Source organism: Choloepus didactylus, chromosome 1 (assembly GCF_015220235.1).
Source record: "Choloepus didactylus isolate mChoDid1 chromosome 1, mChoDid1.pri, whole genome shotgun sequence".
Taxonomy (NCBI): domain Eukaryota; kingdom Metazoa; phylum Chordata; class Mammalia; order Pilosa; family Megalonychidae; genus Choloepus; species Choloepus didactylus.
The window spans coordinates 4,379,717-4,404,896 of record NC_051307.1 but is presented as its reverse complement, the minus strand read 5'-3'; the positions used below and the strand labels follow the sequence as shown (position 1 = coordinate 4,404,896).

The 25,180-nt window shown below is 52.0% G+C and overlaps 1 protein-coding gene across 9 annotated transcripts in view; it reads left to right on the top strand.

The window, feature by feature from the left end:
* PDE9A (phosphodiesterase 9A) overlaps positions 1-25,180 on the top strand; it is a 120,662-nt gene that overhangs the window by 10,452 nt on the left and 85,030 nt on the right. For 3 of the 9 annotated variants that reach the window (XM_037831177.1, XM_037831166.1, XM_037831230.1), the window contains exons 2-3: positions 15,862-15,990; positions 17,302-17,379. In XM_037831177.1, coding sequence (XP_037687105.1) covers positions 15,862-15,990; positions 17,302-17,379 — 207 coding nt within the window. Of the gene's footprint in view, positions 1-2,729; positions 2,766-10,253; positions 10,276-10,814; positions 10,836-11,588; positions 11,732-14,086; positions 14,286-15,861; positions 15,991-17,301; positions 17,380-25,180 lie in introns of those variants that run through there. The other 6 variants (XM_037831211.1, XM_037831193.1, XM_037831203.1 and 3 more) reach the window with 6 other exon arrangements.

The following is a 25,180-nucleotide window of genomic DNA, read 5'->3' as shown; positions in this document are numbered from 1 at the left end:
CCCTCGGGTGCCAGGGCTGGACCCGTCAGGTCCCTCGCCCCAGGCCACACAGACCCGCCTCCTTCTCCTTCCATTTGGGAGGTGAAGGGCACGGCTGGGGAGACCTCACACACCCCAAAATGGGGTCCACTATCTTTTGTGTGATGCAGACATTGGACTTGGGGGGGGGGTCCTTAAAATTCAGATCCATTGGGACGCCAAGTGGATGGACAATGAAGGGCCGCCGTGCTGATTCTCAGAAGGAAAACGATGCGGCCTCCAACAGATGCAGACCAGTGAGGACAGAAGTCTTCAGCCTGCTCACGTTTACGGGGTGTCAGCATTGTTTAAAAGGGAAATTAAAATTATACTTTACGGGACGGAGGGCAGGTCAAATAATTCTGAATGAAAAGATGCCCCTCCTCCCTTGTGCCTGCCCCATGCATTTGCTTTGTCCTCTCGAAACAAACAAGAAAGTGGTGCTGTCGCCTTCGTGGGGTGACGCGGAGGGCCCTGCTCCCAGCATCAGCAGGGAGGTTGGATTTGCTTCTCGGTCCCACAAAGGGGAGTGGCTCGGAGGGAAGAAGGGCTTCAGGGAAGGATGTGAAACTTGCCCTGCTCCTCAGATTTGCCCCCAACCATCTCTGCCCACAGAAGGTGCAGGTTTTGTGTTTTATGCAAGTTCAGATCCCAGCGGAACATCTGAACGATGTTCAGGATGCCTCGAAAATACCGGGATAAGGAGGTGGTGCAGCTGCAAGGTGAAGCTGCAAGGTGAAGCTGCAAGGTAAAGCTGCGAGGTGAAGCACAGTTCCTTGTGTAAGCCCGAGAGACCCCAGCCCAGGCGGGAAGGGGCCTCAACTGCCTCCAAAAGCCTTGATGGGTATTCCTGACAGGGCTGGAAGCAGGGCTTCCCCGGGCTCCTCTTGTCTTCCCCCTACCCCTAAGGGCACAGCCGCCTCCTGCCATTCGCCCAAGGCCTCCACAGCCACACCCCCCAAGGGGACCTGGGACAGGGCATCTGAACACCACCTCCCCACCCTGCAGGTCCAGTGGACTCGCTCCCCCAGCCACCCCCCCTCATTCCCATTTGGAAATGATGGTTTCAGTGATGCTTGTTTAACAAGATTTCAGAGCTCTCTAAGACCTAAGGAGGGAGAGGGATGTACCAGAAAGTTCTGCCCTTGAGCCACCCACTCCCTGTCTGCCAGTCTCGGGTCTTGCTTTCACAGGGTGCTGTGGGGTGAATCATGCCCCCCAAAAAGATTCATACGAGTCCTAACCCCCAGTCCATGAATGTGGCTTTATTTGGAAATTGGGTCTTTGATGGGCTGACTTAAGATGGGGTCAGACTGGAGGAGGCTGGGCCCGCATCCAGCATGAGTGGTGTCCTTTAAGAAAAGGGACATTTGACACAGATAGACAGACCCTGGAGAGAAGGCTCTGGAAGATGGACACAGAGAATGGAGAGCTGCAGCTGCAAGCCACGAAGCGCCAGGAAGCTCCAAGGAGTGTCAAGGTGGCTGGCAGACACCCAAAGCTGGAGGAGGCCAGGAGGATCCACACGGGCCCCTTCCAAGGGAGCAGGGCCCTGCCTGCACCTCGATTTCAGACTCCTGCCTCCGAAACTGTGAGGGGAGAATCTCTGTGGTACTAAGCCCCCCAGTTTGTGGCACTTGTTACGGCAGCCCCAGGATCGAAGGCGCTTGGTTCCCTCTGTGTCCCTTCCCCTGCCATCCTCACTGCCAGCTGGAGACGGGGCTGAAGTGCTGCAGATGGGCAGGTTCTCCCAGGGACGGTCCCGGGAGACGTCCGGTGTGGAACGGGCCAGGCTGCAGCCCAGGTCCCGCCCCGCCTCCTCCTCCACCGTCCCCACGCTCCTCCCACCTCCGGGGAGCAGGGACCCCAGGGACGAGCCCTGACCCCAGGGACGAGCGCTGACTCCAGGGACAGCTGCAATGACCCTCACTCCAAGTTCTGACACGACAGAGATGAGACGCAGGTCCGAGGGAGGGGTGGGTGGAAGTCACACAAGAGAAGAGGGGCCCGGGGGAGGGTAAGAGGGGCGCACCCAGTCACCTCCTTTTGAATCGGATCTCAATGTGTGACATAAATTTGAGCCAGAAAGAAACCTTCAGAAACACGCCTCATGCTCACGTTTTAAAAATCCTTTGAAGAAGCGCTGCCTCCGTACATTTCTTATTCCTTTGCCTCCTCACTTTTTGTATTTTCATTCCCCTGTGATCTGTTATTTATAACCCTGGAGATTGGCCTCAGACGCCCGAAATGAAAAAAGCAAAAACAAAGCGGCCCAGAAAAATGACAAGAGTGATGAGTGGATCGACTGTGACAAATGGGTTCCGTGAAATGGTGTCGTGAGATTTCCCGCAGATGCTGGCACAGTGAAACAAGCCCTGAGATGCCACCATCCGGTCTAGTGGCCTGGGCGCTAACTTGAGTCCACATAACCAGGAAAGGAATGCCACCGTGGGTTTCTAGAACTGTTCAACTTCTCCCCATCCTTGCCCTCCCGGCTCCATCCCAGGCCCACATCGGCTCGTACAGGGAGGGGGTGGTGTTCAGAAGCCTTTTGACCAGCTCCTGAGCCTCCAGGGTCTGCACTGCCCACCCCCTACTGAAGTTGGCCTCCAATCATATGTATGTTCCGTTGCTCAGACAGCTTCAAGGACTTCCGTGAGCTGTGAAAGAGGTTCCAGTCGCTTTGGTGGGGTGGAGAGGGGAGAGCGGGCCGTCCCCTCACCTGCAGCCTGACTCCACTCTGCTCGGTGAGCCTCCCCTTCCCTCGGGTTGCCCGTCCTTCACAGCATGTGCCGTCCACGCCTTATTTTCGTATTTGTTGTTAACATTGTTGACTCCCCTGTCTGCCTGTTGCAGGGGCGTAGACATCTCTACTCTCCCGCCAAGTTTTGCTGTTTGTTGTGGTTGAATTAATCCATGCCATGTCAGGCAAGGGTGCAAATCCTTTCTCTGTGCTGGGCCCCAGAGAAAGTGCATGATGAAGAGATGACCTCAGCCCCTGCTCTCAGTTAGTTATCCAGGGACTCCAGAATCAGCAGACTGGGGTTTGAAACCCGGCTGTGCCTCCTGCTGCTTCTATGATCCTAGGCCCCAGGGTCCTCATCGGGAAACTGGGGAGAGTACCAGCCCGGCAGGCGTTTATATAGTGCTTACCACGTGTCAGGTATCCAAGTGTTTTACAGAGACTGCTGGCATTATCCTCACATAGCAGATGAGGAAAGGGTGCAGTGAGCAGTTAAGGAATTTGCCACAGGGGCAGAGTTCATGGGGGCAGAGCTGGGAGTTGAGCCAGGAAACCTGTCTGCACACCGCCCCCCCCACCCCGCACCAGGTGAAGGTGCCTCTCCGGGGAGAATCCCACCCCACAGGATGACAGTTACTTCAGCCTCCTGGGCTGCTGACAGGGACTGCCCCTGGGGAGCCTCGCATCACCCCAGGAGCGGGGAAACTCCACCCCCCTTGAGGATAAGAAAGCTAAGTTTCGGGGGTGAGGAGGCTGGCCTGGGGGCACAGGGTTTGCTGGAGGAAGAGTCAGGATTCGGGTCTTGGAACAGAGTTCGGAAGCTTTTCCGCCAGCTCACTCGGTGGGCTTGTTAGATTTGTTTTCTGCGTCCTCTAACGACCTCATGGGTTCAGCAAGAGCAGCGAGGACTGGGTTAAGGGGCCTCCCTTTGCATATGCCTAAAATGAACTCTTCCAGAATTCCAGAAGGTTCTCTGTGGGTGCTGCACCCAAATTTTGTCAATAATTCCGTGATTTCACTCTCCATGGCCTTCATTATCTAGCAACATCTTGTCACCTTTTCCTCTTGCTGGCTGTCACCCCTCTACTCGGCACGTGGAGTCGCCCTTCCTTCCATTTCTGCTCGCTTGCTCTGCAACCTGGGAAAAGTTATTGAACATTCTGAGCCTAACATCCGCAAAAGAGGAATAACATGCCCACTTTCAAGTCACATTTTAAGGATCAAAAATAATATGTGTTCTTTAATAAAGAAATGGCAGAAAAAGGAAAGCGGATGAAACGTACAGCTGGAAAGAGACTTGAGGCATATCAAGTAAATGCAACATGGGTGCCTTGTTTGAATCTGACTCAGAAATAATAAAATGTGTGTATTGTGTTTGTGTATGTACATGTGCACATGTGTGTGCCTACACATGATTCCATGCATGCACGTGTACATGTGTGTGTGCATGTGTGCATTGCATGCACATGTTTGTGCACCTATGTGTCTGCATGTGTAGATGTGCATATGTGTTTGGTGTGTGTGTGTGTGCATGTGTGTGTTTGAATGTGACTGGCATTTGGTGTATGTAACAATCTGAGAAACCGAATACTGACAGGATTGGTGATGAGGCATTGCAGTTAATTTTCTTTCCATGTGACGGTCACGTCATGATCATCTTGTAATGACTCTTTATATTTTAGAGATCCACCTGCAATGAAATATTTTGTTGTTTGGAATTAGCTTTAAAATCAGCCCTGTGGGGAGAAGAGTGAGGATACAGTTGAAGCAAGATGGGTTGTATTGGCAGTTGTTAGAGCTGGGAGCAGGGAGCTAAGGCACCATCTGTGATTCCTTGCACCCTGGTGCTGTACGTGTTCGAGTATCTCCATAACGCAAAGCTTTTCTCCGGTGGTTGTATTTTTAAGATAATGTATGCAACATACCTGGCAGATAATAAGTGGTAGCTACTGTTATTATTTTATATTGTTTTTCAAACACAATAACTAGAAAAATCTCTCCTAAATTAGAAGGGGAAATGAGGCCTAATACAGCTTTTATTTTAGCAAAACAGAAAAGCAGTGATTGCCTGGTGGTTATCTGCAATCCACTCTGAATGTGCCAGTTTTGTTAAATGTTTTAAAAGCAAGAGACAAAATGGAATAAACAATGTGTGCAAATTTATATGTATATAATTTATAATTAACAGTGAATTACAGATTGTATGTATGTATATGTTGTCTACAGTAGTTTCTTCAACAAATATGTTTCTTGAGTAATAAGAAAAAAATAACAATAAAATGTGGAATTTGGATCTTGGTTTCTTTTTAACTCGTTTGCTTTAACTTTTTAACTCTCCCGAGATACGAAATTGCCAATCCACCCTTGGTTTGGAAGGGGGGTGCCTGACATCTGTTGTGGTTGGCTCTAACTGGAGCTGGAGCGTGAGGCTCTGGAGCAGACGGAAATGTGCTGAATGTTAGAGGGTGGACGAAGCTTTATGAAGGCCCTCACCCCTGGACTTGGGCGAATCACAGTCTACAATAGACCAAAAGAAAAGAATGAGAATTTGTTTCTTCCTTTGTGGGCCTAAAGCAGCAGTCACCCCAAATATGCAACAAGAAATAAGGATAATTTGAGAAGGAGCATAACAGAGAATGCGTGTTCTCTGGGGAACCCATGCCTGCAACTCAGACCACAGGCTAAAAGCCCCAATTGCAGACACAACATGGGCCTCCGGAGCTTCAAGCCAGAAGGGTCTGAGTTTGCAGTTCAGGGTCCCCTGACCAGACAAGAACTACTCCACTGTGTGCCTCAGCGTGTCATCAGTAAAAGGAGATGATGATAACCTTATGAGGTCCTCGTAAGGTTACAGAACTTGTTAAGCACTCAGCTCTGGTTCTGAATGCATGTGGGCTCAATGGATGTCAGCTGCTGCTGGTGACAGCGGTGGTGGTGGCAATAGTGGTGATGGTTATGGTGGCAATGGTGGTAGTGATGGTGGTGATGATGGTGGAGGTGGTGGTGGTGGTGGTGGTTACGGTAGTGATGGTGGTGGTGGTGACAGTGGTAATGATTCATGGTGATGGTGCTAGAGGTGGTGGTGGTGATGGTGGTAGAGATAGTGGAGGTGATGGTGGAGGTGGTGGTGGTGATTACGGTGGTGATGGTGGTGGTGGTGATGGTGGTAATGATGGTGGTGGTGGTGGTGGTGATGGTGGTAGAGATAGTGGAGGTGATGGTGGAGGTGGTGTTGGTGGTGATTGTGGTGGTGATGGTAGTGGTCGTGGGGGTGGTGGTGATGGTGGTGGTGGTCATGGTGGTGGTGATGGTGGTGGTGATGGTGGTGTGGTGGTGGTGGTGGTGGTGGTGGTAGTGGTTATGGTGGTGGTGATGGTGGTGGTGATGGTGGTTATGGTGGTGGTGATGGTGGTGGTGATGGTGGTGGTGGTGGTAGTCATGGTGATGGTGGTGGCAGTGGCAGTGGCATCAATAGTGATAGAACACAAAACCACCAAGTGTAAAATTCTCCCTCAACTTGTTGCAAGGCTTGGTTCACCCGCTTTCTCCACGCTTGGTCACCAGTGTCCCGAGTGCCTGCTGAAGGGCAAGTCCTGAGCTCCGTGTTGGGGATGTGAAGTGTCTGACCCGGGTCCTGCCACAAGGACCTCACTGGGTCTTCAAGATCTGCAGGTCTGAGGGGCATTGGGGTCTGTTGGGGCTTCAGAAATACTTTAACACTTGGGGAAGTCCTCGCCCTGGGGAGTGTGGCCTGGCTCCAGGGTTAGGAGAGATGCACAGGAGGAAAGAAACTTCTCTCCTCTCCCCTCCATCTGCACACCCTTGGGACCCCTCGAGCCCCTTGGCCTTGCTGTTTAATTAATTCCTCACTGGCCGACTCAGACACATTGACACTTCTCCTTTGTCCCTGGCCCAGAAGGGCCCAGCCTCCCTCTGCTCTTGCTTCTATTCTAATGCCCCCAGACCATTTCTGTCGTTCTCACTTCTCTGATTTTCTCTTTGTGCTGCCCTCTGACACACCAATTTCATCAGTTCCCCCTACTCTCAGCTATATGCTATTTAAATTCTGGATTTTTCCCCTCTGGTTAACTGTCATTTAATTTTCTCATTCCCTTGGCTTAACGCCCAAATGTATTCTTTCCAAATAAAAATGGTAAAGAGTTCTTTTCCTCTCATGAGAATTTTATGTAAATGGAGTATAGCGTGCTATTGGGAGGGACTGTTCATAAGCTAGTTTTGTTTACCAATCAATAACCGCAGCTTTTAGGGCTAGATAATGTTTGTCTTGGTCAAAAATGCCCTACATTTTAGGGAATTTGAAAAATGCAGCACAGAATAAAGAAGCATATAAAAAGACTCCATCACACCATCACCCAGAAGGCACCGCCGTGAGCACCTCATGGCCTCTCCTGCCCACCTTTTCTCAATGTGGACGTGGAAGGGGGGGTAGTTTCTTTTACAAAGTTTTGTAAGCTTACTTCCACTCAGCATTTTATTATCAGCGGTTTCCAATATAGCATTAAATTGTCTTCAAAAGGGTGATTTGAATGCCTGGATAATATTCCACCAGGGAGACTTACCAAAATGTAATAATTTTATTATTTATTAGTGTTTTCACTTGCTAGCTGCCAAAACAAATACTATGCAATGGATTGGCTTAAACAACAGGAATTTATTGGCTCACGGTCTTGAGACTAAGAGAAGTCCAAAATCGGGCGTCAGCCGTGCGATGCTTCTCCCAGAAGGCTGTGGCGTTCGGGGCTGGCTGCCGGCCATCCTTGGTCCTTGGCTTTCCTGTCACGTGGCGGTGAACATGGCGGCCTCTCCTGGCTCCTCCTTTCTCTCCCAGGATCCGTTGACTTCCAGCTCCTGGCTGCTCCATCTGGCTTTTCTCTCTGTGGCTTTCCCTATAAAGCCCCCAGTAATCGGATTAAGACCCATCCTGATTGGGGGGGGGCACAGTTTGCTGAAGTCACCTCATCAAAAGGCCCTACTTACAAGGGTTCTCACCACAGGAAAGGATTGCATTAAAGAACATGCTTTCCTGGGTCCCAGAGCTCCAAGCCACCACAATAAGCATTTAGTTTAATTCCCTTTCTCTGTAATAAGTGACAGTAGCAGAAACATCCCCACTTATGCGTCCGTGCTTGTAGAGCGGTAGCATGGAGCAGTCGTTTAGACTGGCATCCTGGGGCGAGTGGCTGCAGTGAGAAGTGAGGCGATCCATGAGGAGTTCCCAGACGGCGCCTGGCACTTCATCGATGCTATTACCGTTATGCTGGTTTGTACTGTTATTTTCCTAAGAGCAATTCCTGGAAGTGGAATTCCGGGTCGAAGAGCACAGGCTTTGCCAAGCTGTTTCCCACTGAGACTATGGAGGTCCTCGTTCAGGGCAGGAGCCCTTCGTGCCACCCCCTGCCAGCCTCGATGCCATCATTATTTTTTCATTAAACTTTTTGCAAGAACATTAGATTCATGTGCAGCTTTAAGAAATAATTCAGAGATCTGAGGTCCCCCTTAGCCAGGTTCGCCCAGTGGTAACGCCTTGCAGAATGATAGTAGTTTCACAGCCAGGAGCTGTGAATGCAGGACTCCCAGCCAGCAGTGAGGCAGTCCACAGACCTTACTCAGATTTCCCAAGTTTCGCTTGCACTCGTGTGAGTGTGTGTTCAGCGGTTCACGGACCCACCACCACGGTCCATCAGATACAGAACAGCTCACTCCCACATGCGTTCATCACGCTCCCTGTTATCACCACGCCCATCTCCGTCCCACCCCTCTCTCCATCCCTGACACACATCTGTCCTCCAAACTGTAGTTTTGCCATTTCACATGTCATGTGAGGAGATCATAGTGTGTCACCTCCGAGGATGGGCTTTTTCTCACCCAGCCTAATCCCATTGAAACCCCCCCAGCCCCGGGCTGCTGCAGTTACCAGCAGTCACGCCTTGTCACCATGGCGTGGATCCCACCCTCTCCTTCACTGCCCACCTGCTGACGGGCCTCGGCCAGTTCCAGCTCCGAGCTCTTCATCACCTTTTCATTATTGCCAATGTGATTCTCTCTGGTGTTTGTGCTCATCTTCTCAGAGGCCAATTATTTTGGATGGGCAAGGAGATCTCTGATGTAGCCTGTCATTTAAAATTAATAAACATCAACATCAAGCCCCAGGAGTAAATAAAAAGGTGATGACGTGTTAATAATGACCAGCGGGAATACAGCCGGGAGGTGTCAGACTGTAACTCCCCTGGAAAAGGCGTCCCAGCTCCAATGAGCCGGAGGGAGGAAACCGGAGCTGCTCACACACGGAGGAAGAGCTCGCTCATCCGCTTCTCGGGAGAAAATGCCTTCTCCCCTCTTCCTTTCGTTGTTCACCATGGTGGGATGCACATTCTCAGGCTTTCATCGTCAGGCTTAGCCATTTAAAGTTACCTGGGGCGAAAGACTGTAGAAGAACGTAATGAGGAGAATTCTGCTGGAGACTTGTTACTCCAAATTCAAAGAAGCTCTGGGAAAATTTTTCTCAGGCAAATTGAATAAAAAATTTCGCAATCGTTGTAAGCAGTAACAGTGAGACAATGAAGCAGAATTGCATGTTCCACAATAGCTAAGCCCAACGCACGACTTACCTGGCAGAGAGAATTTTTTATGATTTTGAACAGTAACACATATCTTTCCATGATTTTGAAAGGTAACTAATGCTATTCTGGTTTGTCATCTCCGTGGGGAAGTCTCTCTGTTGAAAAAGATCATAGCTGGCCCGGAAGAGAAGATTCCCGGGGGCTTTGCTGCTCTCATGGGGGCACTGCCAGCCATCCCTCATCCTGCCCTGCCCATCTTCCCTTCCAACATCCACAAAATGAATTTTTCATGTGTGATGGCAGTGTATGGTTGGCTTTTGTTCCCAAGCTACAAAATTTAATCCAAGCGTAAATTGACATTCACTTATCTAATCTGTGCAGGCACTGGAGTGTTTCGTAATACAGTACCACCAGCGTCTGTGTAAGAAACGCACAACTGCCAGTGTGCATTGACTTCCTGCCCACCCAAACTGGAATTTGACAATCCCAGCAGGAATTGTTCACAGCAGCTGAAAGCAGGCACCCCACTTCAGAAGAGAGACGCATACTGGGGGCCAGTCCCCCCACCCGGGGTTTCCAGATGTGGACAACTGCACATGGCATCTTGAGGGTCTCTACTTGGGAGGAGCCATTCCCTCAGCAGCCATTGCCAGCCGTATCTGGACTGAACAGATTCTGAGGCCCGAATGAAAGAATGCTGCAGCAGGACTTTCTGGAGCCTTCCGCCTGGCCTCCGTGCAGCCCGATTGCCTCCTGAGAGCCCACCCCCCGGAAAGCCAGGCTCATTCCAAGAGTCCGGGGCCAGCAAGGCCCAGCTCCATTCCCAGGCCTCCTCAGAAAACCACCTTTAAAACAAGACAAGACCGGATGCAAAAGGAAAACAGATGATGCAAATTAAAACCAGCTTCTCTTCAAACTGAAAAAAGTTTTCACGTATGTGAATAGATAGATGAGTTTTAAGTTGAATGTGTACGGGAGCGTGCATCCTTAAACACACCTCAGAAATCAGAACTAGTATCTGGCAAAGGCAGATGCAGCCGCTGAATTTATCCAGTGCTTCCTGTCACCTGCCCCGCACCAGGCCTGCCCGAGGCCCTGGGCACACAAGAGCAAGAGTCAGGTTCCATGTCTGAAGACAGACGAGTCCAGCCGCCCTGACCGTCTGTGAGACAGGGCTGGGGGTGGCCGTGAAAGCAGGGGCCGGGCCTCCGTGCTTCTCAGACAAGGATGCACCAGACGAGGGCTGGGAGGGGAGAAGGGAGGCTCTTGGGCACTGGGGACCCCAGCCCATCCCTTCCAAGTGTCGGGGCTGGCCCTGAGGTCGCGTAAACCTGTCCTCGTCCCAGTCCAGGCAGCTTCCCATGGGGCAGAACCATGTGCTGCGGAATGGAAGGACATGAGCGCCGTCTGCCTAAAGCAGCCCCTCCAAACTGGAAAATGGGGACACCTCAGGCCAAATAGCACCCCTTTCAGATCCGTGAAAACACACAGAGGTGAGTGTAGGAGGCAGGAACAGGGCCGTGGCCTTCTGCGTTCCGGGGAAGGAGGCGGCTGCAGCCCTGAATCGGGAGCGGACACTCGGGAGCGCTGGGGGGGCACATCAGGAGGCAGAGAAGCTTCCAGGGATGGCCCCGGCCCAGGTGGGCTGCCCCAGCCCTCGCTGAATGCCTCATCGCCTGCGTTAGTCTCGGCTGAAACCCCGAGCCCCCGCCGCCCCCTGTAATCCTCAGCTTCGTGTCTGTCTCCTGCTTCCCACCCAGTGCTCAATCATCAAACCAGCTTCCGCTCCAGAGAGTCCCAGCCAGCAGAGCTGACGGAGTGCTGTCTCTGGGAGAGGCCTCCAGCCTCGGCCTCAAACACAGGCAGCTCCCAGCCTTAGAGGCCGCTCTGTTCCATCTGACCCAGAGGCCCTCAGCTGTGCCTTTGTTAGCCCACTCGCCGTTGTCCCCACAAATACCTGCCCTGTTTCTTCTCGGTGTCCTGCTGGTCAAGGCCCCCTGTTTGCAAGGAGCAGAGACTTTATAGAAAGTTCTGAGTTTGTGCAGTGGGCGATGGATGCAGGGAGGGGCTGTTGTAAGGATGCTGCAAGTCCCCAGGCGTGTCCCTCCCTCCCACCACCCCACTGCCCTCTCCCAGCCGGCTGCTCCTTCTGTTTGTCTCCTGGGTGGTCCAGTGCGGCCATCCCACCACCGACTTCCCGTGGCTCTGCATCCTCCTCCGACTGCCAACAGCTCCGAATCTCTGCGTAAACATTCTCAAGAGGACCTGTGAGCAGACACTGGCCAGGCGGTCACTGTGGTTCCCTGGCTCTCAGCTTACATCCCCACCTGAATGGAGAGGCCCAAGGGGACGTCAGCCAGAAAGGTCCCGTGCCTCACACAACCTCCAGGTGTAGTCAGCGTGAGAACTGGCTTGGTGGCTGGGCAGGGCAGTTCAGCCCTGACCAGAGGCCTCAGTGCCACTTTGCCTTCTTGCTGCTGCCTGTTGGGAACAGGCCAAGACCAACCCCAACAAGCTGAGCCAGAAAGTTCTGTCAAAATTGTGTGCGGTCTGATGAAATGTAGTACTTTTTCTTTCCTTGATTTGCTTTCTTTCCATGAGGATGAAGCTTGGGAGACTATGATGGTTAATTTCATGTGTCATCTTGGCTAGGTTATGGTGGCCAGTTGTTTGGTCAAGAAGCACTGGCCTGATTATTACTGAGGGTATTTTGTAGATGGATTAGCATCTATAATCAGCTGATTGCATCTACGGCTGATTGCATCTACGACTAACAAAGGAGAGTGCCCCTAGCAATGTGAGGAGTCTCATCTAATCAGCTGGAGGTCTTAAAACCCAGAACTGAGGATTTTAGAGTCAGAAAGAAGGCTTTCTCCCTCTATTTCAGCCAGCCGGCTTCCCCTGGGGAATTCAACTTCACTTCCATTAGAGTTTCCAATTTGCGGCCTGCCCTATGGAATTCAGACTCGCCAGCCCCCAAGGTCACATGAGCCAATTTCTATAATGAATCTCTTAATGTATGACTGTCAGTTCTGTTTCTCTGGAAAACCCTGACCAACAGAGGGGCCCAGGGGTGGCACTGCCCCATCCATGCCCCTCTGGAGGTCAGGGACAACTTCCCCTCCCCAGAGCAGTGGAAGTAGAGGGGCTGGGTTACACTTCTTTCTGCAAGTTCTGGAAATCCTGCACATTGTAGATTTGAATTCTTACAAAAATAAAATTGGATGACAAACAAAATGTGGCACAAATTACCCTGGGTGCCTCAGCCCTCTCGGAGGCTGCTGCAGACCAGAGTCGTGGGATTTTAAAGCCAGCGGGTGCTGAAAAGATTGATGGACAACCAAAATGGGATGCAATTGAATCTTATGTTAAGCCGGGAGCATTCTGGATAATCTTGCTCAAGCCTGTTCCCTCCCTTGGTGCTCCTCAAGGCTGGGAGGCAGGTGGAACTGAAGCTGTCAACCCCTTTTACAGAAGGGTAAACTGAGGCTGCGCATGGTGATGGGCCAGTCCAGGGTGGGGAAAGAGGAGTCAGGGGACAGAAGGAGTGGCTGGCAGGGACAAGGGCACGCACAGCCCTTCCATTCCCATCCACCGCCCTCCCGCAGCTTGGCTCCCAGGAGGCTGTTTGAAGAGGCAGCGACTGCTCCAGAAACCTGGCAGTCGGCCATCGTTGTCGTCAAGCTGTGCACTCCATGGCCGCGAGGCCTGGGATGAGCCGCTCGCTGGCTGGGCCTTGTGGGAGCCACTCCCTCTCCGTGGGCCTCAGTTTCCTCATGCAAATCGCTTAGATGGTGCTCGGCTTCTGTGCTGCGGGGAGCACACCATTCCCAGGTGTGCAAATACCCGACAGTCACGGTCTCCGCTGCATCTGAAGAAAGATCGATTGCCGGCAAAGGAGAGGCTGCTTGTCCTTGCATTTGCTTTCCTCGTCTTGTTTTCACATCGCTGCACTGCCGGCCAAATCACAGAAAGGAATCTGGTGTGATTTGCTGCTCTCACTTATGAACTCCGGCCCCATCTGCCTCCGAGTTGAATGGCAATATGAAATCTTTATTTTTCTTTTACTCTTGCTGCCATCACATCTCAATTTTTATACCAGCTCTTTAATTTGCACCCTTTGTTTCTGTGAGGGATAGAGGATGTGCAGAATCATTGAGCAAGTGGGTAAAAAGCCCACCGAGTATTTGCACTGCAGCTGGGCTGGCTTTTCCCATAGTCAGTAGCAATCCACAGAGATTGGGGACCTTTACCGGAACCCAGCGTGGAGCCCACCTTTCTGAGCACGTCCAGGTGGGCCCTGTGTTTGTGCCTGACCTCCTTCCTGCTTTGACCCTGTTAAAGGATAATATTTTTTTTACAAAAGTAAAAGCATGAGTCTCCTACAGATATAGAATCAACACGTATCAGAAATTTTATGTAACTCATTAATTTAATGTGAGAACTTACAAGATGTTTCACCTGTTCAAAAGAGGAATCAAAGAACCATGAATTTATTTGGAGCAAAGGAAGGTTAAAATGGATGTACAAATGGACACAGCAGAATTTTCCATCAGAGACACCCAGCAAAATTTTTAGAGCTTGTTCCAAATTTCCTTATGGTCTCCCCTGTTCAGCCAAAAATGATTTCAAAGAATGATTTGTTTTTTGTTTTATGCTTTTTGGTTTTTTATCACAAAATAAGACTGGTCTCAGTCAGTTTAGTTTGATTGTTTGCAAAGTAGTCAGCAGGAGTGTTGCTTGAGTTTCCCTTTGGCAAGCCACCTCACCCTTTTCTGGAAGTCTCCAGGCAAAGCCAGAGTGTTCAAAGAACCGGTCCTTCTTGCCTTTCTCTTCTGCTCACTCTCTGCCTTTTTCTGAGATCTGGAGCTAAATCTACAGAGGTAGAGCTGCTCCAAGTGGAAACGGACTTCGTAAAGAGCAGCAAGATTCACGGCTTGGTGGTAGGTGAAAGGCACAGACCCCAGACCTGGTTCTCCCACATGCCCTCATCCCGTGCAGGAGCCACTGGGGCCTCTGTCGTGCGCACGAGGTCAGATGAGACAAGACCCCTGGCCGAGGGGTCGGGAGGCTGTGCAGAAAACGGCCTCTGAGTCTTGATGTCCGGGAAGGAGGAGTGAGGAGAGGGGTCCTGAGGAAAGGAGGGGCCGCTGGGCAGTGCACAGAGCCGGCCAGGAGGGAAGAGGTGCCCACCAGACCGAGGGAGGTGCCAGGAAAGGAAAGTGTGGTGGGGACGCAGGCTGGAAGGGGTCAGGCCCTTGAACGTCACATGTCCACGAGGAGCTGGACTTTCTCCTCAGGGCGTGAGGAGCCAGCTGCAGTTTCTGAGCAGGAAGTGGCCGATCAGATGTGCATTCTGGAAACCATCATTGGCATCAGACGGAGTGTGGGACATGGGGTGTGAGCAGAAGTGGGGCCAGCGAGGAGGCGGCTGCAGTGGGCCAGGTGTGACCGGGGCTGAGCCAGGACGGCGGCCGCGGGGAGGAGGGGCAGTGGGCGCCAGGGATGTGCAGACCAAGTCCACCGGCCACGGTCCACTGCCCGTTGCTGAGGCCACGGAGATCAAGGGGAGCATGTGGCAAATGCAAAAGAGCGAGTTGTTGGTGGTTCTGTCGTTGCTAGTCCGGGCGGCATCAGGGCAAGATGACAGTCCCAGAAAGGCTAAGTTTACAGAGAAAAAAAAAAATCTGTTTTCTGTGTTTCATTGTTGCCAAGTAAAGGAAGACACAACCGATGTTAGCTGAAGAAATGAGTGCACTGGGCTCCAAAAGGTAGCTGAGGGACCCGTCCTGAGAAGTGAGGGGGCATTTATAGCGATTCGCCGGGGAAGAAAAGGTTGTAGGGAAAAGTCTGTTGGGGTGACATTGAGGCTCGGTGTGACCTTTCGTGGGCTGCAGACCCTCCACTTCTGTCCCTGATGGCCCCTCTCCCGGGGAGGGGCTGCGGGGCTCAGACTCACGTGGGATCCTGTGGAGGAAAGAGAACGACACGAATGCATTTCTCTCCCAACACAGCGCCTGGTCACCCTGTCAATGTGTGTCATCATGCGGGTGATTCACGTGTGACAGTGGTGGTTACTAGCACTTCCCAGCTGCTCTGCATCATTGATTCTCCCTCTTTGATTTAGTCGTAGGACCTCAACCCCAAGTCATAATATGCAATTTTTTAAGTTAATTTTTTTTAACACCATGGCGCCCGTGAGATGAGTGGAGACCCGTGGCCAGTCAGTGCTGCTAGAATTCCAGTCTCTGGGCCACGCGGCAGCAGGGTCACCTGCAGGTGCCTGCCCAGACCTCCCTCAGCTCCCCAGAGCTCTTTTTACTGAGCAAAAGAATGGAGCTTTTCATAACGCGTGTAAATCGACTAAATGAAAAGATGTGGGTCACAGTCTCCGGCCCACAACTGTGCTTTTTCTTTTTAAAGCAGACCTTTAGGTGGGGACTGGAGAGAAAGCGTTGGAATTGGAGATCGCCATGGAAACCAGCTGCCGCCCTCACGCCTTGTTGCTCTCTGCCCTAGGTGGTCTTCAGCAAGTACTGCAACTCCAGCGACATCATGGACCTGTTCTGCATCGCCACCGGCCTGCCTCGGTGAGTGGCCGCCCGTCCCTGTCGGGAGCTCAGCCACCTGCCTCAGCTCCTCTTCCAGGTCAGATGGAGAGGCAGGACCTCGGAGTCCCCGAGGAGGAGGGATAAGAGGGAGGGAAAGGCTGGTGGGGTTCGCCTTGTGCTCAGAGCACCTTCCCGTCAGCCAGCGAAACCCTGGGGAAGGCAGCAGCGCGGGCTGTGGCTAACAGGGAGCCACTGGGCGGCACGAAACAACTGCCGTTCCGTCCGCAGGTGCTTTTCGTTCGTTATTCCTGCACCGTGGGAGAGAGGAGAAAGGAGGGTGGAGAAAGGAGGAAAGGACGTTTTTACTTTGATTCCCCAGCCCCCCCCCCCTTTTTTTTTAAGTCTCAGGGGGCTTATCCCAGATCAACATTTGGGGAAAGTTTAACTTCAGAAGTAAGTTGAAAAGACGAGCAATCTACCTTATAAAGCCATCAAAATTCTATGAGTTATTTTCCTAGATCAGCAGTTTGTTTGACCAAGTGCATTTCCTAACAATTAGCATCTTAACTTTGCAATTAAAAAGGTCGACTAGGGGTAGCTTTGGGATTACAATTAAGTTTAAAGTTAAAATTCTGGTCGAGAATGTGAAGACCAGGGAAAGACTATAGACGTCTCATGGACGGGTGAGAAAAGAGAAAAGATGACAAAAGAGAGAGGTGCCAGTGTGTGCCTGAAATGACAGCAAGTGGCAGAGATCATGGCCATACAAACAGCCCGCAGTTAAAGCATCTTCGGGCACCGTTTATGAAGCCCCCTGCTGGGAAGTCTATAGTGTTTCTTATACCAACCCGGGGACCTGTTGTCACTCCCACTGTGCAGATTTAAAAAACAGTGATCGAAACTGAAGATCAGAGAGCTTAAGTAACTTCCCCAAGGTAGCAGAGCTCATAAAAGGCCCCACAAGGTGCGAGGTTGGAGGAGGAAGGCTCACCTTATCCATGTAAAGCTGTTTTCTAGGAAAGATTTATGCCCATTTTGATGGACTCCCCAAGAATCTGGAAGTAGAAGGGCACACTGCGAATCCTTCATCTGCTGATATAAATGTTTTTATTTCCCCACAGTTCTTATTTTATCACCCAACTCAAAAACTTAGACGTTCTCCGATTCCCATTTTAAATTATTTAAACATCTACAAAGCACTTAGAATTGGGCAGAGCCCTTTGCTGTGTTTACTAATGGGGCTCCGGCCTCCTGAGGGCCCCCATCTTCACTTTCTGATCTCCCCCATTGGTCATTTTCCTCTTTCGAGAATCATGTCCCGTGTGGGTCCCCGGTGCCTTTTCCCGACTCAGTGTGCACCCACAAAGGGGTCCACGTGGTGAGGACACTTCCTTGGTGTGTCTTTCAGGAACACCACCATCTCCCTGCTGACCTCGGACGACACCATGGTCTCCATCGATCCCACCATGCCTGCAAATTCGGAGCGGTAAGAGGCTGGGGCAGCTCTCGGCTCGCTTCTCTCACGGGGCATCTGACTCTTCTCCAAGCACGTGAGGGTCTCTATGATCTTATCTTAATTTACTTCTGTGGAAGAATCTGAATTTTAACCGAAGGTGGATGGTGGGGGTGAGGGGCTGTGGGGGAGGCTTGGCTGGACCAGTTCATCTGCAGAAGAGCCGGCCGCTTTCCAGAATGACAATTATAAGCACAGCCAGGAACCGTTCTGGGGGCTCCACATTCAGGAGCCCTGTGAGAGAGGCACTGTCACTGCTCCCCTTCACAGATGGGGAAACTGAGGCATGGGAGGTGAGCCGCAGGCCCAAGGTCAAGTAGTAGATTCAGGCCCCAGGGTCCCTGCGGTGACACCGTACCACCTGTCCCAGGAAGGTGCAGAGACTCCAGGGCCAGAACCCCAGGGGTCATTTAGCAATGACCCACTTGGGGCAGGCCCCCACATTCCTAAAGGGATACCTTCTCTCTCTGTGCACAGAGGAGGGGGTGGAAGCCAGGGGTACAGAGGGACAGGAACAGGGATAGGCCTGGAAAGTCCAGAGGGGACAGGCGGGAAATGCACTGTGGGGACAGGTGAGGTCAGGTGAGGTGGGACAAAGCCCGGCATGTGTGGCCAAAGAAGGACCAGGAGCTGTGGAAGGACGTTGAGCAGAGCCCCCAAATCAGTGCTGAGTGGCCCTGAAGACCCCTGGCAGTCTCTGACTTCATACTTGCGGCTGGGTGAGGTAGAATTTAAATTGCACCCTGGGAAATGGATAGTTCATCGGTGTGAGGTTCCCCTGGGGACCCCGTCTGTGGTTCTCTGCTCCTCCCTGAATATCTGCTCTGGGGGAGTCGGTAGATGCCACGGGGATGTTTGTGAACCTGGTTGTCAGGGTGTCATGGGCCTGCAGAACTTCGTACTCCCCGGCCCCTCTAGGGACTGTGGCAGCCTTTAAATACCTGGGCTCCACGTGGTGGAACGGCCTGGAACCTCCACTTAGGACCAAGAGGGTCCCCCAGTCTGAGGTGGGCACACATCTGAGCCCTCCTTCCTCTAGAAGGCCCTCTGTCGGGCATCCCCCATGGTGCTGGGATTCCAGCCTTCTCCTACCACCTCTCCCGACCCCACAAGGGCACAAACCTTCTTGCGCTCCGGCTTTGGTGCAGGCATTCCCTAAAAACAGGCCCGGAGCTAGCCAACAGCAAACACTGTGGGAAGCACAAAGTTCTAGAAAGTGCTGAAACCTACAACTGCCCCTCGAATTCAGTGACCATCCGGTCAGCGAGGTCTTGGTGGCCGCAGCTGGCGCTGTCCAGTCGTCCACCTCCTGTGTACATCTCAACGCCTGGGCCAGGCCTCCTCCCGCCCCGCCGTGCTCATCGGTCTCCCAGTTTCGTCCGGCAGCAGACCCGTCTTCTGTGCCCACACCCACTCTGATACGGCTGCCGGACTCCCCAGAAGGAGCCCCACTAACTGGCTCCCTCCAACCTGCCTTAGATCGCATGGCAGAAGGAAAGTCGTCCTGCAGCCTGTCATCCCCTGTCATTCCACAAGATGAAAACAGTCTCGTTGGAAGGGAAATCTTCACTCAAACTCGCCCATCCAGTCAGTGCGAGCTGGTTCTTTCACTGAGCTAAACACGTGCTGTTCTGAACTCAGTTAAAAGTCTGTCTGTAGAGGTTCCCAAACCAGACAGCAAATAGGGGTGGTGGCCCCGGCCTGCCTCTCTGGCCTCAGGAGCCTTATTAACAAGGGAAGGCATCTGAGGACACCAGACAGAAGCCCCTCCCAGACCCAGATGTCTACACTGCCCTGCGGTGCAAGGCCAAGGGCTTTCTGATATAGAAGTAGATGTGGACATGGACATGGACATGGATAAATGTGGATGTGGATATGGACATGGATAGATAATGATATGGATAAATATGGATGTAGATATGGAAATGTGTAGAGGTAGGAATGAATATGGACATGGACAGGGATATGGGTAGATATGGACATGGATGAGGATATGAATGAGGATATAGATATAGAGAGATATGAATATGGATACGGACATGGATGGATGTTGATATGGACAGATATGGATGTATACATGGAAAGCAGTAGATGTAGATATGGATATGGACATGGACATAGATATGAATATGGGTTTAGATATAGAGAGATACAAATATGGATATGGACATGGGTGGATATTGATAAGGACAGATATAGATATGGGAATGCATAGAGATAGGAATAGATATGGACATGAACATGGATGTGGATACATATGGATATGGATGTGGATAAGAATATGGATATAGATACAGATAGATATGAATATGGATATGGACATGGATGGTGTGCCGGTTTGGATATATTACGTCCCTCCAAAGCCATATCCTTTAATGCAATCTTGTGGGGGCAGATTATTAATCTTTCTGATTAAGGTATGACCTCTTGATTGAATGTTTCCATGGATATTTGACCCCACTCATTCAGGGTAGGTCTTAATTAGTTCACTGGACTACTTAAGAGAGCTCCAGGCCCAGGCACTTGCTGACACCTTGAGATGCTAGCCCAGAGTTTGCTCCACAGGAAGCAGAGAAATGAAAACACCCCAGGATATGCTAAGCCAGGAGACCCAGACACTTTCTGACACTTGGAGATGCTTGGAGATGCAGACAGAAGGACATTTGGAGATGCCAAGCTAAGAGATGAAGCCCAAAGACATTTTGGAGAAGGCCAATTTGAAATGCAACCCAGGAGCAAAGGAACACAGACGCCAGCCATGTGCCTTCCCAGCTGACAGAGGTGTTCTGGATGCCATCAGCCTTTCTTCAGTGAAGATATCCTCTTGTTCATGCCTTAGTTTGGGCACTTTTATGGCCATAGAACTGTACATTTGTAACCTAATAAATCCCCTTTATAAAAACCAGTCCATTTCTATTTTTTTTGTGTAACAGCGGCTTTAGCAAACTGGAATAGATTTATATTGATATGGATGTAGATATTGAAATGGGTAGATGTAGATATGGTTATGGACATGGATATGGATATAGATATAGATAGATATGAATATGGCTATGGACATGGATGGATATTGAGATGGACGGATATGGATGTGGATGTGGACATGGATATAGACAGAACCTGCCCTGTTCACCTCTTTAGTCCCAGCACTTAAAGGAGCCGGCGCATAATAGATGCTCCACAAACACTGACTGAATAAAATACGGAATAAATGAATCCAACTCGTATATGTTTCTCCCCTTCCCTGCTGCCCAGAGCACAAATCATCTCGATCATCAAAACTGTTCATATTTTGTCACTTCATCCGATTCTGTTTGGTTTTTCCCTATGCCGGTGGTTCTCAGCTGGGGGCAGTTTTCCCCTCCAGGGGACATCTGGCAATGTCTTGAGATGTATTTAGTTGTCACAACTTGGGGGGACGGGATGCTACCAACACCTAATAGGTGGAGGCTGGGGGTGCTGTTAAATATCCCACAGAGCACAGGAGAGCCCCTGATGACAGTGATCCAGCCCCAAATGTCAGTAGTGCCAAGATTGAGAACCTTGCTCTGAACTGTCTTCTGCCATTGTCCCTTTATGCAGCTGCCCACCGTCCTCTCAAACTTCACCCCATCTTCCAACCCAATAGCCCTCACGCGTGGGCTGCATCAGGATCACCTGGAGGGCCTGTCGAAGCTCATGTTGCCCCTCCTCTCCCTTCCTACCCACCCCACTCCTCTCGGTTTCTGATGCAGCAGTTCTGGGGTGGGGCCCGAGAATGTGCATTTCTATAGGTTCCCAGGGAACATTGATGCTCCTGGTTGGGACCACTCTTTTGAATTACTTCTAAACCATTGGGAATTTTCCTCCACCCGCCATCCCTTTCCTCTCCTCCAGCACTTGACATTACTGACCTTTTCTCATTTTTGAAACCGCTTCCTCCTTCGGTTTCTCCCCTTTTGCCCACTTCCTGCTTGCAGCCCTATTCGATGTGGGTGTTCTCAGAGTTTGCTCCTCAGCTCCCCTTCGTCTCTCTTCCCACCTCACGTCCTGGCACGGCCCCGCCCGTCTGCCCTGAGCTAGCTCGCGCCCTCCCCTTCCGCATTTCCACCCCCAGTCGCCTGTCCTCTCCGCACCTCAGCTCGGCATGTTCCGAGGGGAGCGCTGCATTTCTCCCGTGGGGGGTGGCGGTGCGGCGCTGAAAGGGTGTGTCAGAGGTTGGCGGTTGGCTGCCCAAGGCCACAGCCTGCCTGCTGACGGGTGGGGCCTGGAAATGCAACGCCTAAGTTCACACAGAGGTGCCTGAGCTCCAGAAGAGATCATTTTGAACTAGACGCAGTATGTTTACACTCTGGGATGTGCCTTTCAAGTGTCATAAGCTTGCACATCCACTCTCCCACTCTACACACGCACAGTGTAAACCGGTTCAACTAAACCAGTGGCTTTCAACCCTAGCTGCATATTAGAACCACTAGGGGATCTTTAAAAAGGTGCCGATGCCCAGACCCCTCCTAAACTAAATCTAAATTTTTGAAGGCTTTTTTTAAAGCTCCCCAGATGATTCCGTTATGCAGCCGGGTTGAGAACCACTGAAGTAGAATGTGGGAACCCTGAGGGCCCACGCTTTGCCAGTGTTGGTGCCCAGCCCTAGTGACCAGAATCATGCCTACTAGACTCATGGTTTCTCCCTGGAAAGCGCTGGGTGAACGTTACCCGAGTCCTTCCATCCAACTCTGTTTATTCCTAGCAAATGGCGCTTCTCCGCACGGGTTCAGCCAGCAGGTCTGCGGTGCAGGTGGTCAGTTGTCTCTCTTTAGCTTCCTCCACCTCTGAAGACACACATGGTCACTGTTTAGACGTCAACACTTCCTCATCTCCCCAGTCCAGACTTACCAACCACCCCGTGGGCAGGAGCCACCCTGCAGACAGCTCAGGTCACCCACCATGCCAGGGCTCTTTCCAGCTGCCTGCTCACAACACAGGCCTTTCTTGATCTCCTCTCCAAATTCCAAGACATGCTCACCATGATGCCCAGTTATCGGTCAGAAGGGCTGGTCCCAGTTGCCCCATCTCTTATACCTAAACCATTTGGCTCCTTCCCTGTTTCTCATTTCAATCCAAATACTGTGACTCTTTTTACGATAACTTTTTATTGTGGTAACACGTATACAACTTAAAATTTCCCATGTTAAGCACTTTTATAGTGTTGTGCTACCATTACCACCGTCCACTAATGAAACATTTCATTGCCCCAGACAGAAACTCTGCACTCATATTGCCCTAACCGCCCATTCCCTCCTATCGTGACCTTTCAACTTTTCTTCAAGATGCTTCTAGACTTAACTGCTTCCTGTGAAATTGCCACAGCCAACCCTGATTTCAACCGCCACATCTCGAGTCCACGCTAACGAATGCACAGACCCCCGGTGTGCGCCTCCACTTGCCCCTCACTCGAGTCCTTCCTGGCTCCAAGAAAAATCAGCCTCAAGCACGCGTTTCACCCCATCACTTCCCAGCACAGAGTTCTCCAGTGTCCCCTGAGCCACGGGACAGGGCCAGACTCCTCCATCTGGAAGGCAAGGTCTTTCACCGTCTGGCCCAAGTCCACTCTGCAGTTCTTGTCTCCATGTCTGCTGACCTCCATGAGGCCCCAGGCCAGCCGAAAGGGTCCCTCCCCTTCTGCAAGCGTCCCGAGCTCTTTCAGGGCTCTCTGTACCATCTGTGTCCCTGCTCTCTGCCCTCTGCCAACCAGCAGCTGGGAGCTTGTGGTTCCTTAGTCCTGCCTAGTTGTCCTGGGCGTTTGCTCCAATCAGGACAACCTTGACCAGCACCTAAAGAAACACATTTTTGTAACTCAGAAGGACTCCAGTGTAACAATAGACTTACTCGTTTCAGCTCTGTTTTGGAACTGATAAGAAAGATAATTGATTATGAAGTAACCCTGATTCCTAATGACCAAAAAATACAAATAGATCCTAAAGTCGATCCGATAACGCTACACTTTTCCCCATAGGAGGGGCCCTGAGCTATCTGGTGGAAGTTTTCCTCTCTGCGCCGGGGTCCAGCCTGGCTAATGAAGGCATTGCTTCTCGACAGCTCTATCTTTCTCCTTCTGCTTCAAGACCCTTGTCAAAGGAGAAAAACAGATGCTCGAGCAGTGTGAGAAGCCATGAGGCGGCTGGACGGGCACGCGGAGAGGAGACAGGGCCGGGGTGACCCTCCACGCTTGCAGCATGGCACAGGGGCTCCTTTAGTTTCAATATTGGCCGCGTTGTGATGGAAACGATGCTCTACTGGATGAAAATGGCTCCGTGCTCACAAGTCATTCCCAGGTCATTCCCGCCTCCTGGGACCCACACCACCCAGGGGACAGCTCCAGGCCTCCCTCCCCCACTGCACGGCTTTAAACGAGGTTTTAGAGCCCAAGCGATTAAATTATGGAAAAAGACAAGTACAACAAAAGTTCACGGCAAGTGTCTCCCTCTCAAAGAGGGAGTGGATATTTTATTGTTGAGGAAGAAAATTATAAAGATGTAACTAAACTTAGACCAGGCCAAGAGTCTATTCAATCACAGAGTCAGTAGGACAGCTTTCAGAGAAATAGTGTCATCATGCAAAGTCAAGAGGATTAAGGAACCGGAAGCCAAGACAGATCTTGAGTGGCCCAGAAATTCAGGCCGGGGCTCTTGACCCAATTGCCTGGAAGGTGATTGCCCTGCGGCTGCTCAGAGCACCGGGACGGCCTCACCGTCCAGTCCACTCCCACGTCTCCTTTGTCTGGTGGATGATCGGCCGTTCCCAGATCCTGCTGATGGGTTGAACTGGGTGGGCTTCAGCAGGTAGACATGGCCTGTGAGGGGGGAGGTGGGCTCCGGTCAGGCTGACGAGAAGCCCCGGGATCACCCAGGGTCTCTTCGTAGCCTGTCCTCTCAGCAGGGTCGTGGGGAGCCCCTCCTCAGCGTCTCACACGTGGGACAAGTTGTCGGGGCACCCTCTCCTCTACCCCCACCCCCACCCCACCCCTGCCAGGCAGAGGCAGTGTTGTTCACCCCACCCTTGCCTCCCCGTCCCCCAGTGTTGATCTTAGGGGACAAGGGGCAGGGGCAGGAGGAGATGAAAGAAAAGCTCTTGCTGTCCCACAGGGGAAGGGAGGGAGAGGAGCAATGGGGGAGGGGCTGGGGGTAAGGAGAGAGGGCGGGGGGAGGAGGGAAAGAGGAAACCACATCCCCCCTGCTTTCTCCAGCACCCCCTTAATGCCCCTCCCTCCCCAGCTCAAGCACCCAACTCCTTTCCTTCATGGGGGCAGCACTGGGGTGGAGATCCGGAGGACGGGCCTGGAGCGTCCTGCTGTCCAGCGAGCTGCCCGGCCTCTGCAAGCTTTGGGCTCCCCGTAGAGCTGTGAGGCTGGGGGCTGCTGGGGAATCAGGTGGGATGGCGCGTGGCTCTGCCCCGCACAGGCGCCGGACCACTGAGGGGGGCCGTCAGGCTGAGGCTGACCAGGCGCCCCTCCGCACCAGGCCCTGCCCCCACCTCCCCGCGAGGGGAAGCAGCGGCACCCCCACCCCCAGGGGACACGTGCCCCTCGGAGGCACCCCACCCTCCCCTTGTGCCACACTTCAGCCTGCGTAGGGTCTAAGGAAGGCTCTTGTGGTCTGGGCATCCCAACCCCACTTCAAGTGCCGCTCGGGGGAGAAATGAGCTTCAGGTTCCAAATGGCCAACTTCCAGGAGACCTTGAAGCAGGAGCAGGGCGCTCACGTGGCCGGCGGGGAGGGTGTGGACTCCCTTTCATGCCC